Below are 13,905 nucleotides of genomic sequence, written 5' to 3'. Positions count from 1 at the left end.
ACATAGGAGCTGAGATAAAATAATTCTGTTCAATACAAATTTGTTAGAGATTACATTATCACAATGATATTAATAGCTCACATTATTTATCACCTTTTATGATCCAAATGCTGTTCTAAGCATTTTACATGTCCTAATTTAATTTTCTCAAAAATTCTGTGAAGTGGAAAATATTACTCTTGTTTTATAGACAAGACAGCACAAAACACCTAATATAAGAAGAAGGAAACAAGAAGTTTGTGTGTGTCCCAGAGGAGAGCATGGGTTTTTCCTCTGAAGAGAGAGAGGAGATATGCACTACGCATAATGATGATGACAAGGCCATCATAAAACAACCTCACACTGAATGGTCACAGTGTTTCATGCTGGCAACTCTCAAACCTCTCCCAAACCCTCCAGTCAACCTTATAGACTTACTTTAATAATGTTCAGCTTGGGTAACAAGCTGCAGTCAGCCAGTGTCAGCTGATCCCCATCCAAGAACAATCTTCTGGAAACTGTGAGTTCCTCAGCACTGTCTGGATCAATTTCATCCAGAAGTGGGGTGTTTAAGTAGTCATCCAGACGCTTAAATTCTCTGAGCAGAGCTTTTTCGAAATCTGAGGCAATGAAGTCAGGGTTACTTATAAATGTATTGTCCTCATGACTAAATGCATTCTCAACATGCTTTTTACACATTTAGACATCTCTATCCATACACATTGTTTACACTTGCTCTTAAAAATCAAAATAGTTAACTAGAATGCTCAACTATCCACTGATAAGACAAAATCAGATGTTTAATCCAGTGGTGAGTGAAAATATTTTTGGACTTTTCTTGAGGAGGTGCATTGGGAAGAGCGTCAAAGAGAAAAAAAAATGTTATATATGTTATCACCCAAAATAGAAGAGTCGGAAAGTGGAATCAGAGACTGATAGCTTTCATGACTCAGAGGAGAGTAATCCTCAAGAATGTTTGTGAGGGATGGTGGCTGCTGTGGTTTAAGAAACCTTAAAGGGGTAGAAGACTGGGAAAGCTGGGAGGAGGCAGCTAAGAAATCCAGTCCCGTAGTGCATTTATAGCTGGCGTGCCAGTGCTCTCATGGAGCCAAACTGGAAATTTCTGTATGGACTCTTGGGATCTAAAACTCCTGAAATTTCATGCAAGGGAATTTCAGAGGACAGAGCAGAGAATGAGAGGAAGAGTATTCTCCAACATATACTATACACTCAGGAAAATCCTATTTTAGCTGAGTGAGAATGTGTGAATGAGCAAGTGAATGGGAAAAAGAGAGAGATTTAAAGAAAGGTATCTTACTCTTGTTTGCCTCCTTTTGTGTATTCTTTATGTAGGCAGAAAACTTGGCAAAGAGGTTACAACCCACATCAAAGGACTCCTTGTTCCTGGGACTCAAGTGAGGGTACCTTAAAAAGAAACATCACTGCACTATCATTCACACATAAGACAACGGCGACCAGGTATCCTGGCTTGCATTCTACTGAGAAGGAAAGTTTTAGAAAATTGTGCTGGAAACCGAAGGTCCTGAGAAATCTCTGATTGGAAATAGGTATTTTTCCCAATTTCAGAATAGTTTGGTTTCTTAAGTTCACTGGGAAACCAGGTGAATTCAAAGCTCATTTACCTGTAGAAACAATGTTTCAAATGGTAGTTAGCTCCCTATGCTTGCTCCTAAAAGTCTATTTGACATAAGATATGGTGGTAATACATTTTCAAAGCTAAGTATTAGGAAAAAATATGGTTAAATACTATAACTTACAAAACAAGTGAAGGAATAAAGAGGATGGAAAAAGGTAGCCAAGGTGTCCTCTTCTTAGTAATACAAAGTTCATTTAGCATAATAAAATTAAATAATGTAAGAATGTAATTCACCATATTAACAAATTAAATAAGCAAAACCATATGATCATGAACAGATGCACAAAAAATATTCAGTGAAAATCAATTCCTAATCATTAAAAACCTCACTAGCAACTAGAAGTGGTCAGGCCAGTCATCTGACTTGATTCCTCGCTTTCTCTCCATCGCCACCTTCCATTCATGAGCAACCCCAGCCAGTTTACCTTTCCCAATGTACCCGGAATCTGCGCACTTGTCACCGCCTGCACTGCCTTCTTCCTGGTCCACCAGCATTGCAACTATCCTCCCCACACCTGTGCTTGTCTCCCATACTACCAGCCTGTTCTCCACCTGCTGCCACAGCAATCATATGGAAACGTAAGTCATAGCACGTCTCTCCCCTACTCACTACTGCGCGATGTCCCCACCTCATGCAGACTCAGAGCCCAAGTCCTCACAGAGGTCTACGAAGATGGATGTGATCTGACCCACCTTACCTCTCTGTGCTTCTGTTCTCATCTCCTCCTACTCCCTTCCTCACACACTTCACTCAACACTGGCCTCTCTGCTGTTCTTCAAATAGGCCTGACAACCTCCCACCCCAGGGCCTTTTCACTTGGTCTGCCCTTAAATGGAGTGCCTTCCTTCATATATACACGTGACCTGCTTCCTCTCTTCTTTCAGGTTTTTTATTCCGATAGCTCCTCTTATGTGAGGCCTTTTTCTGGCAACCCTACCTAACATGAAAACCTCTCCCTGTCCCTAACACCCACGACTTCCCTTCCTTGCCTTATATTTTGTTAGTATTTATCATCATCTAAAATAGTTGATACTTTTGCTTTTTATCTTGCTTATTTACTGTCTTCCCTAACTAGAATTTAAGGTCTACTAGGCTAGAAAGTTTTTGCCCATTTTATTCACTAATGTGTCCCTAGTGCCTTGAATAATATACGATGCTTGGTAAGTTTTCAGTAAATATTTGTCAAATGATTAAATTAATTCATTACTTTTGTTAACTTGATAAAAGGTATTCATCAAAAACATTCAGAAAGCATCATATTAAATGGTAAAATGTTTTAGGAAAGGGCAAATCAAAACCACAATGAGATCCCGCTTCACACCAGTTAGAAAGACTATCATCGACAACACAAGAAATAACAAGTGTTGGAGAGGCTGTGGAGTAAAGGGAACCGTCATCCACTATCTATAGCAGCAACTATGGAAAACAGTATGGCGGTTCCTCAAAAAATTAAAAATACATCTACCATATCACCCAGCAATCTCAAAATTTTGAAAACACTTATTTATAAAGATATGTGTACCCCTATGTTCATTGCAGCACTATTCATTATAATAGCCAAGACATGGAAACAACCTAAGTGTCTTTCGATGAATAATTGCATAAAGAAAATGTACATATATACAATGGAATTCTACTCAGCCATATAAAAATGAAATATTGCCATTTGCAACAACATGGATGGACCTTGAGGCATTATGCTAAGTGAAATGTCAGAAGGAAAAGGACAAACATCATATGATTTTACTCATGTGGAATATAAACGCTCCCCCCCCAAAAAAAAAAGAAATGAAGGAACCAAGCAAAACAAAAACAAACTTGTAAATACAGATAACAGATTGGTGGTTACCAAAGGGGAAAGAAGGTGGGGGAGGGAAAAATGGGTATGGGGGGGTCAAACATATGATAACAGATGGAAACTAGACTTTTGGTGGTGAACATGCTATAATGTATACAGACATTGAATTACAACGTTGTACATCTGAAACTTATATAAAGGTATTAGCCAATGTTACCTCAATAAAGAGCAAATATTAAAAAAAAGATGATCCATCCATGTTGTCACAAATAGTAAGATTTCATTATTTTTTGTTGCTGTGTAATATTCTATTGTATATGTATACCACATCTTCTTTATGCAATCATCTATCAACGGACACCTAGGTTACTTCTATATCTTGGCTGTTGTAAATAATACTGCAGTGAACACAGGGGTGCATATATCTTTTTGAGTTAGTGTTTTGCCATTTGCGCCAACATGCATGGACCTTGAGGGCATTATGCTTAGTGAGATAAGTCAGACAGAGAAAGTCAAATATTGTACGATCTCACTTATATGTGGAATCTAGAAAAGCCAAACTTGTAAAAACAGAGAGTAGAATGGTGGTTACCAGAGGTTGGGGCTGGGGGAATTGGGGAGATGTTGTTTAAGGGTAAAAACTTGCAACCAGTAGAAATAAGTCCTGGAAACCTAATCCATAGCAGAGTGATTACAGTCAACAATACTGTATTATCTACTTCAAAGTTGCTAAGAGACTAGATCTTAACTGTTCTCACCCAAAAAGGCAGTGATAACTATGTAATGTGATAGAGGTGTCAGCTAACTCTATGGTGATAATCATATTACAACATATAACTGTATCAGATCAACATGTTGTACACTGTAAACTCACACAATGTTATATGACAATTATATCTCAATTAAAAAAAAGAACATAAGATGGTATCAAACCAATACACAAACCATGATCTCTGATGGGAAAAATTCACATCACAAAAATGAAATGTCTTCAAATAGTAATATAAATTCAATGCAATTTCAACTAAAAGTCTGTTTTCTCTTAATTGAGGTAAAACTGATATAACATAAAGCTCACCATTTAAACTATTTTAAAGTGTACAGTTCAGTGGATTTTAGTGCCGCCACAATATTGTGCAACCCTCACCCCTATCTAGTCTCAGGACTTCATCATCATACAAAAAGGAAACTGTTCCCATTAAGCGGTTACTCCCCATTCACTCCTCCTCCCAGCCCCTGGTACCACTGAGCTTTCTGTCTCTATGGATTTGTCTATTCTGGACATTTCATATAAATGGAATCATACAATATGTGGCCTTTTGTGTTTGGCTTCTTTCACTCAGCGTGATTTGAGATTCATCCTTATTCTAGTACTTCATTTTTATGGCCAAACCATATTGCATTGTATGAATGGATCACATTTTGTTTATCCAATAATCAGTTGATGGTCATTTTTGTTGTTTTCACCTTTGACTAGCACGAACAGTGCTGCTGTGAACATTTTTGTATGTGTTTTTGTGTGAATACCTGTTTTCAGTTCTTTTCAGTATATGCATAGGAATAGGATTCCTGGATCATATGCCAACATTATGTTGAACTTTTTGAGTAACTTTCAAAATCTTTTCCACAGTGGCTGCATTCCCACCAGCAATGTATGAGAATTCCAATTTTTCCACATCCTTGTCAGCACTTCTTATTTTCTACTTCTTAATGATAGCCATATTAGTGGGTATAAAGTGGTATTGCATTGTGGTTTTGATTTGCATTTCCCTAATAATTAAGGACATTAAGCATCTTTACATGTACTTATTAGCCATTTGTGCATATTCTCTGGAGAAATGTTTACTGAAGTCCTTTGCCCATCATCATCATCATCATCATCATCTTTATTAAATTCATTGGGGTGACATTGGTTAGTAAAATTACATAGGTTTCAAGTGTACAATTCTCTAATACATCATCCATGTATTGCATTGTGTATTCACTAACCAGATTTAGGTTGTTTGCATTTTGATTGTTAAATTGTAAGAATTTTTATGTATTCTGTATACTAGACCCTTATAAAATAAACAATTTGTAAATATTCTCTCCCATTCTGTGTTTTTTTTTCATTTTATAGTATTATTTGATGTACAAAAGTTTTTAATTTGATGAAGTCTAATTTATCTATTTTTTTTCTTTTGTTACTTGTGCTTTTGGTGTCATATCTAAGAATCCATTGCCAAATACAAGGTTCTAAGGATTTACCCCTAGCTTTTCTTCTAAGAGGTTTATTGTTTTAGCCCAAATATCTAGGTCTTTGATACGCTTTGAGTTAGTTTTTGTATATGGAGTGAAGTAAAGGTCTCATTGTATTCGTTAGCGTGTGAATATCTAGTTGTCCCAGCACCTTTTGTTGGAGAGATTGTTCTTTCCTCATTGAATGGTTTTGGCACTCTTATTGACAATCAATTGACCACAGATATTTGGGTTTATTTTCTGGATTCTCAATTTGATTGCATTTATCTATAAGTCTATTTTTCTGCAAGCACTGTACTACTTTGATTACTGTAGCTTTGTAGTAAGTTTTGAAATAGGTAGTGTGAGTCCTCCAACTTTGTCTTTACCAAGACTATTTGGCTATTTGTAGCCTCTTGAAATTCCATATGAATTTGAGGATTGGCTTTTTCATTTCTGCAAAAAAAAAATGGGATTTTTGGTTGGGGTTACATTAGTCAGTATATCTCTTTGGGAGAGTATTTCTATCTTAATAATATTGTCTTCTAATCCATGAACATGGGATATTTGCATGCGCTGAATTATGTCTCCCCCCAAAAAAAATTGTTGAAGTCACAAACTCCTAGTAGTTTATAAAGTGACCTTATTGTGAAATAACATCGTTACAGATGTAATTAGTTAAGATGAGGCCATACTGGAGTAAGGTAGGCCCATTAATCCAATATTACTGGTGTCCTTAAAAAAGAACATCTTGTGAAGAGACAGAGACACAAGGAGAATGTCACGTGCAGATGCAAGATTTGAGTTTTGCATCTATAAGCCAAAGAACACCGGTGATTGCTGGAAACCCACCAGAATCTAGGAAAAGGCAAGGAAGGACTCTTCTCTTACAGGTTTCAGAGGGAGCAGGGCCCTGCTGATGCCTTGACTTAAGACTTGAAGCCTCCAGAACTGTTAGAGAGATTTCTGTTGTTCTAAGCCACTTACTTGTGGCAGCCCTAAGAAACTAATGTGAATGTCTTTTCATTTATTTGGGTCTTCTTTAAATTATTTTAACAATGGTTTGCAATTTTCAGTGTACAAGTTTTTCTTTTCCTAAATTCGTTCTTATTTATTATTTTTGTTTATTGTTCCTGTTTATTATTTTTGATGTTATTAAAGTGGAATTGTTTTCTTTACTTTTTGGATTATACATTGATAGTGTATAGACATACAATTGATTTTTGTATGTCGATCTGTATCTTGCCACTGTGCTGAATTTGTTTATTCTAATAGTAATTCAGTGGGTTTTAAAGGATTTTCTACATAAGCAATTATGTCATCTGCAAATAGAGATAGTTTTACATCCTCCTTTATAATTTGGATGCATTTTATTTTTTTCTTGCATAATTGTGCTGCCTACACTTTCCAGTATAATGTTGAATAGAAGTGGCAAAAACAGCTCCTTGTCTTGTTTCTGATCTTAGGGGAAAGTTTTTAATTTTTCACCATTACGTATGATGTTATCTGTGGGTTTTTCGTAGATGCTTTTTGTCAGGTTGAGGAAGCTCCCTTCTATTCCTATTTTGTTGAGTATTATAAAATGGTGTTAGATTTTGTCAAATGCTTCCCCCCCCGCATCAATTGAGGCAATCATGTGCTTATCTTTAGCCCTTTACTGGTGTTCTTTATTTCTTAATATGACTTAAAGTTATTGTCTAGTGGCCTCTCAGTTCTGCCTGAATGACTCCCTATAGCATTTCTTGTAGAGCAGTTCTACTAGCAACAAGATCCCTCAGTTTTTGTTCATGTGGAATGCCTTAACTTCTCTGTCATGTTTGAAGGACAGGTCTGCCAAATATGGAATTCTTGGTTGATTCTTTTCTTTCAGCACTTTAATAAATATGTCATCTCTCTGCCTTATGGCCTCAATGGTTTCTGATGAAAAAGCATCTGTTACTTTTACTGAAGATTCCTTCTGTACGAAGAGTCATTTTGCTCTTGCTGCTTTCAAGATTCTATCTTTGGGGGCACCCAGTTAGCTCAGTTGGTTAGAGTGCGATGCTCTTAACAACAAGGTTGCCAGTTCCATCCCCACAGGGGCCACTGTGAGCTGCGCCCTCCACAACTAGATTGAAACAACTACTTGACTTGGAGCTGATGGGTCCAGGAAAAACACACTTAAAATAAATAAAAGTTTAAAAAACTGAAATAAAATAGAATAAAAGATACACATAGACAGATGAAGTGTTTAGAAAATTACTTTTAAAAAAGATTCTATCTTTGGCTTTTGCTTTAGATAATTTGATTATAATGTATTTTTTTGAGTTTATTCCACTTGGAGTTCATTGACCTTGAATGTGTGGATTTAGGTCTTTCACTAAATTTGGGAAGCTTTCGGCCAGTATTTCTTCAAATATTATTTCTGCCTCTCTTTGTCTTCTCTCTTTATCAGACTCCCATTATGTGTATCTTGGTACATTTGATGGTATTCCACAGTCTGTTAGGTTCTATTCATTTTCTTCCTTTTCCCCAGCCTGGATAATCTCAATTGACTTATGTTAAGGTTTGCTGATTCTTTCTTCCATCTGTTCAAATTTGCTGTTAAAACCCCTTAGTGAATTGTTCATTTTAGTTATTACACTATTCAACTCCAGAATGTCCATTCTATTAATTTATTTTTTTCATCTATGAATGGGCCATACTTTCTTGTTTCTTGACATGCCCCATATATTTTTTTCTTGAAAACTGGACACTTGAATATTATAACGTAGAAACTCTGGAAATCAGATTCTTGCCTTCCCCATGTTTTGTTGTTGCTCCTTGCTGTGGGCATTGTTGTTTATTTGCTTAGTGAATTTTCTGAACTAATTTCATAAAGACTGTGTTTTTTGTTGTGTATGGCTACTAAACTCTTTGTCCCATTATCTTTGGTCAGTTACTGATTTGACAGAGATTTCCTTAAACTCCTGGAACCAAAACAAACAAATCCCCTTCCAAAACTCTCCTAGTCTTTGGCTGGCTCTGTGTTGGGGCACTCCTTCAATGCTGAGCTGGGCATTTGCAACTCTGCCTTAGCTTTCACTTTCTGCTTTCATGGTGCCTGAAGTTCAGCCAGAAATGAGAGCTTAGGATCTTTTCAGGTCTTTTCTAGCATAGGTATAGACCTGGGCATGTGCATAGACTTCTAGATTGATTCCCTAGAATACATGAAAGCTTTTTAAAGCCCTTAGTTTCCTAAGTATCTCCCAAGTATCCTAGCCTCATTTTCCCCAGGCTTTTCAGTTTGTCTAGTGCTTTTCTCAAGTGTTATTCTTTGCCCTATTGGGCAGTGGCTAATACATTTTCCTTTAATACTGTCAATGAATGCTGCCAGGGAAGCTGCCCCAGCCCTGGGGAAGCTCCAAAGTAGGTGCAAAAAAGCAAACCCTTGAGTCAATCCACCAGGTCAAACCACCCACCAGTTATTTGAGAATAAGGTCCATATCATGACCTCTCTTTTCCCTTCCCTTCCCTTCCCTTCCCTTCCCTTCCCTTCCCTTCCCTTCCCTTCCCTTCCCTTCCCTTTCCTTTCCTTCTCTCTCTCCTTCTCTCTCTCTCCTTCTCTCTCTCTTTCTCTCTCTCTTTCTCTCTCTCTCCTTCTCTCTCTCCTTCTCTCTCTCCTTCTCTCTCTCTCTCTCTCTCTCTCTCTCTCTCTCCTCCCTCCCTCCCTCCCTCCCTCCCTCCCTCCCTCCCTCCCTCCCTCCCTTCCTTCCTTCCTTCCTTTCCCTTCCCTTCCTGTCCCTTCCATTCCCTTCCTTTCCCTCCCCCGCTTAACTGAACCTTGTGTTTGTTAGAGGTGTCAAATACCTAGATAAAAACGATGTTTCCTAGCTCCTCTTTGTAGTTGTGTATGACCATGTGAATTACTTCTGGATGATGAGATGTAAATGAAAATTATTGAGTGTGACTTTTATGAAAGCTCCTTAAAGCTGGCTTGCATCTTGTGTCTTTTGTCCTCCTCCTTCCTATGTGGGAGTTAGATCTGTTGCCTGGAATTCCAGCAGACATATTGTCACCATGAGTTAACTTTGAGACTAGAAGCCTCACCTGAAGGATGGCAGAGAAGGAAGATTATAAAGAGCCTGGGTCCCCAGTGAAATTATGGAGCTGTCATTCCAGCCCTACAATGCCTCATTCTTGGTTTCTTATTATGTAAGAAAAATAAAACCCACATTGATTTAAGCCACAGCTTTATGGGACTCTAGTTATCTGAGTTGAATGTAATATTTAACTGATACATAAGCCAATAGAAAATCGGAATGATTTGATAAGAATATTCACAGAACAAAGCCAGATGATTAACAAACTTGTGTAAAAATGCTCAAACTCACTTATTATTTGGGGAAATGGCAAATTAAAGTATCAATGAGATATCACTACATGCATCAGATTGACACAAATTTTTAAAAAAGTGGTAACACAGGGGCCAGCCCGGTGGCTCAGGCGGTTAGAGCTCCATGCTCCTAACTCCAAAGGCTGCCAATTCCATTCCCACATAGGCCAGTGGGCTCTCAACCACAAGGTGGCCGGTTCAACTCCTCGAGTCCTCGAGTCCCACAAGGGATGGTGGGCTATGCCCCCTGCAACTAAGATTGAACACAGCACCTTGAGCTGAGCTGCCTCCTGGATGGCTCAGTTGGTTGGAGTGCGTCCTCTCAACCACAAGGTTGCCGGTTTGACTCCCGCAAGGGATGGTGGGCTGCGCCCCCTGCAACTAGAAAACAGCAACTGGACCTGGAGCTGAGCTGCACCCTCCACAACTAAGACTGAAAGGACAACAACTTGACTTGGAAAAACGTCCTGGAAGTACACACTGTTCCCCAGTAAAGTCCTGTTCCCCTTCCCCAATAAAATCTTTAAAAAAAAGGAAAAAAAATGATAACATATAGTGTTATAGATAAATGGCAAAAGTATACTCTCATATACTGATGAATAAAGGAGTAAAAAATTTTGAAGGTATATACCATTTGAATTTTGCTCCTGGGAATCTATTCCATAGGAATGAAAACACCAGTACATAAGGACATATGAACAAGGATGTTATTTATAGCGCTGTTTGTAGTGGTAAAAAACTGGAAGGAAAGGGAATGTCCATTAGTAGAGGAATAGTATAGCAACTTGTTGCACATCTGTGATTTGGACTATTACGCAGATATTAAAATGAGTTAAAATTTAACCCATTTCAACACCAGTACAATTGAAGGATGTTACAATTTTCTTTGAAGTGAGATAAGCAAGATGCAATATTGATAAAGTAAATTATGTTTATTATTATTATGCTTATATGAACCTAGAAAAAGGCATGGAAAGATACACAATAGGTTTTTTTTTTTCAATAGTTACCTTTGGGAGCAAGAAAATGTTAGGGAGCAGATAATGTGAGGGGAGGAAGCAGTAGAGGAGGATGCAGGAGGGGAAAATAACAAAATAAGACTCAATACTTATATGACAAATTTGGAGTAGGTGCTTAAAAATCTAAGAAGCCATTAATAATGGATGAAAGAGACCTAGTATCGTCACACAGAGCAGAATGTAAAATAGTATCCCTAGTTTCTTAGATAAAAAGAATTATGGACTGATAGAACCTTTTGTTTATCTTTTATAGACATATTGTTATGATTAAGACTTCAGAGAACAGTTTTAAGTTCACAGCCACACTCCTTACCAATGAAAGCTGTGAGATAATATATGAGTGTAATTTTAAGACAATGAGTTTATGGTAATTTGTTGCACAGCAATAAAAAAATGAACACAGTAGGCTTCTTATTTCCAGACATTATCCTGGGTGTGTGTGTGTGTGTGTGTGTGTGTGTGTGTGTGTGTGTGTGTGTATATATATATATATATATACACAAGTGTAGACAGGCAGGGCAATTCTGGCCTCTGACTAAAGTATGTGAGACCTGTTTGTTGGACTCTAGCCCTGGTGTTGGGCATATCCTGCCCTCATGCCATCAGTGATGTGAGACCTAGTCATGATCAGCCTCATGGGCTCTACAGGGTTATTACCCCATGCCCCCACTCCTGCCCACCATGGGTTGCTTCTCTATTTGTAGACCAAAAAGAATTTACTTTCTTATTTTAGGTATGCTGTGCATTTAAAAAATAATTTGAAATGTTATATCTATTGTCTTTTTGTATTTGAAGGAGGAAGTTCATGCATAATAGACATATTTTTCCAACCTACAGAGCTAAGAGATCAGATTGAATAATTAAAGGCTATTTCAAAATTGAAGAACTTCTGAGGGCTCTACAATAAAACAGGTCTGATTTTTATCAGTATAGATGTCCCCAAACTTCATTATGGATCATATAATGTAGCTGAAATGAAACGTGGCCCTAATTTACCTCCTTTCCCAGGTTTCCAAGGCTGTCTTTTACCCTTTCCTAATATACTACCTGCGTCTCATAAAGTTTTAATAGTTTTACATATATTAAAGAATTTTGTATTGCATTTCCCTGAAAATAAGACCTAACCAGAAAATAAGCCCTAGCATGATTTTTCAGGATGACATCCCCTGAACATAAGCCCTAATGCGTATTTTGGAGCAAAAATTAATATAAGACTCGGTCTTATTTTTGGGGAAGCACGGTAGTAAAGTTTTCTGATCATATATGGAATTATCAAGGGGATCTTTGCAAACTTTTCCAGAAAGATAACAAAACAGAGGTCTGACGTTAAAAAAGAATTAGATGCCTAAAAGTAAGAATCCTCAATCTGCAATAAATAGGCCAATGAAATAGATGATATCAAGAATAATAATATCTTGTAAAATGCTGTACCTTGGAGGAGCCAGGGTCTGCTCTAGAAACTCCTCAATTTTAATGAAGTCAGTTTTCAATTCCTTGTTATACAAGAGGAAGGGAGGATTGGTACCTGGGGCCAAGTCCTTCAGCTCTTCGGGCTTCCTATGATCATTGAAAATAAGCAGAGTTAGTCCTCTAGATAAGGTACACATTATATAAACACCAACATTGTATTGGTATCTACCAATTTCAATCCTTACAATGAAACCTGTCCTGGTTTCTCTTACCTGGTCATGTCAACAGTAGTTACATTGAATTTAACTCCTTTAAGCCAGAGGATCATGAAAAGGCGTTGGCAAAAAGGACAGTTTCCAATACTCTCCCCATCACTTCCAGCCTATTAAGATAAAGAAAGGTCTCATTCATTTATTTGCTCAACAAGTTTTTATTGAGTGCCTACTGGGAAATGAGCTAGTTGCTGGAGACAAAGTTAAAAGTCCTCAATCTCATGGATTCTACCATCTGTGGGCAGAGAGAGATAGTGAATCAAATAATCTCATTGTATGTAAAATTACAAGTGTGATGACTAAACAACAATAACAATAATAATAATAAATTATATATTATCAGAATTTATATAACCATTTCCTATTGGACATTTCAGATATTCCAAAAATTTTGCTACTTTACTTCAGCAACAAATATTTTTTGGCATATAACTTGTTCCACTTCTGAGATTATATCTTTAAAGTTAATCTTTAAAATGAGTAGGCTAAGTAAAAAGTATGTGCATTTTCCACTTTGATAAATCCTGCCAAATTTCTTTCCTGAAAGGTATTTTCCATATGTACATTGGCTATTTGATTTCCTTATTTTACCAAGTGTTTGTTCATGACAATTTTACATTTTTCTACTAAGGTGATGACTTTTTTGATGTGGAAAAATTATTTGTATACTAAAGAAATTACCTCTTTTTGATACATGTTACATGTAATTTTATTTATTTATTTTAATTTATTAATTTCAGGTGTACAAGACAAGGTAATACTTAGACGTTCATCATTTATATCCCTCACACTGTGAACCCCCTCCCCCTATCCACTATCCCTCCGACCTCACACCGAGCCATCACATTATAAATATAAAATTATAGTTGGCATTCATTAATGTTTAGCTTCTGGTGTACAATGCCATGATCAGGCATCCACTGTATCCCTGAGGTGGTCTCCCAAATAGGACGCATGTCCATCGGATACCCAACAAAATCTTTACAACATTATTGAATACGTTCCCCAAATTAATTTTCAAAAAACCCTGAGGCCATCTTGTGGTTACCAGCTGCTTCCTAATCCCTTCACCTTTCCCCTTATCCCCACGCCCCCACCCATCTAACAACTCTCGGTTTTTTCTTTGTGTCCCCAAAACTGTTTCTGATTAGTTCATTCACATATTCTTTTCTTTAGATTCCACATATAAGTGAGATCA

At 37.3% G+C, this 13,905-nt stretch overlaps 1 protein-coding gene across 1 annotated transcript in view; it reads right to left on the bottom strand.

The window, feature by feature from the left end:
- CLIC2 (chloride intracellular channel 2) overlaps positions 1-13,905 on the bottom strand; it is a 28,813-nt gene that overhangs the window by 5,198 nt on the left and 9,710 nt on the right. Inside the window, exons 2-5 of the mRNA XM_081041943.1 lie at positions 12,708-12,817; positions 12,457-12,582; positions 1,298-1,404; positions 418-599 (exon numbers count right to left, since the gene is read on the bottom strand). Coding sequence (XP_080898069.1) covers positions 418-599; positions 1,298-1,404; positions 12,457-12,582; positions 12,708-12,817 — 525 coding nt within the window. The remainder of the gene's footprint in view (positions 1-417; positions 600-1,297; positions 1,405-12,456; positions 12,583-12,707; positions 12,818-13,905) is intronic.

The sequence above is a fragment of the Rhinolophus hipposideros genome, assembly GCF_964194185.1.
Source record: "Rhinolophus hipposideros genome assembly, chromosome: X".
In the NCBI taxonomy this organism is placed as follows: domain Eukaryota; kingdom Metazoa; phylum Chordata; class Mammalia; order Chiroptera; family Rhinolophidae; genus Rhinolophus; species Rhinolophus hipposideros.
Note: the sequence above shows the minus strand (reverse complement) of the source record. Positions and strands in the feature narration are given on the sequence as shown.